The 334-nt window shown below is 70.1% G+C and overlaps 1 protein-coding gene across 1 annotated transcript in view; it reads left to right on the top strand.

The window, feature by feature from the left end:
* Window positions 1-7: 7 nt before the first annotated feature.
* LOC103772059 (ubiquitin-like modifier-activating enzyme 1) overlaps window positions 8-334 on the top strand; it is a gene marked incomplete at both ends in the record, with an annotated part of 3514 nt that continues 3187 nt past the window's right edge. The window contains one exon of the mRNA XM_008939376.1: window positions 8-191. Within this exon, the coding sequence (XP_008937624.1) occupies window positions 8-191 (184 nt within the window). The remainder of the gene's footprint in view (window positions 192-334) is intronic.

The following is a 334-nucleotide window of genomic DNA, read 5'->3' as shown; positions in this document are numbered from 1 at the left end:
GAGCCTGGGGCCGCAGCAGGGGCCGCTGGATGAGGACGTGGTAGAAGCCTTCGCCAGCGTGAGCGTGGGGGACCTGTGCCCCGTGGCCGCCGTCGTCGGGGCCATGGCAGCCCAGGAGGCGCTGAAGGTGAGCGGGGTGGAGGTCCCGGGCCCTGGAGTCCCACTGGTCATGCTCTGCATGGTCCAGCAGCGTTTGGTGGCCACGAGAGGGCACTTGCTGCCCTCCCAGGGACACCGGGCAGCAGGGTCGGGATGGGTTATCGGGGCACCCGCTGGCCACAGAGCCGACAGGGGCCCGTTTGCCCCAGGCCATCACCAGGAAATTCCTGCCCCT

Source organism: Merops nubicus, unplaced genomic scaffold (genome assembly GCF_000691845.1).
Source record: "Merops nubicus isolate BGI_N331 unplaced genomic scaffold, ASM69184v1 scaffold39364, whole genome shotgun sequence".
Taxonomy (NCBI): Eukaryota; Metazoa; Chordata; class Aves; order Coraciiformes; family Meropidae; genus Merops; species Merops nubicus.
This window is presented reverse-complemented; position numbering and strand designations above follow the sequence as displayed.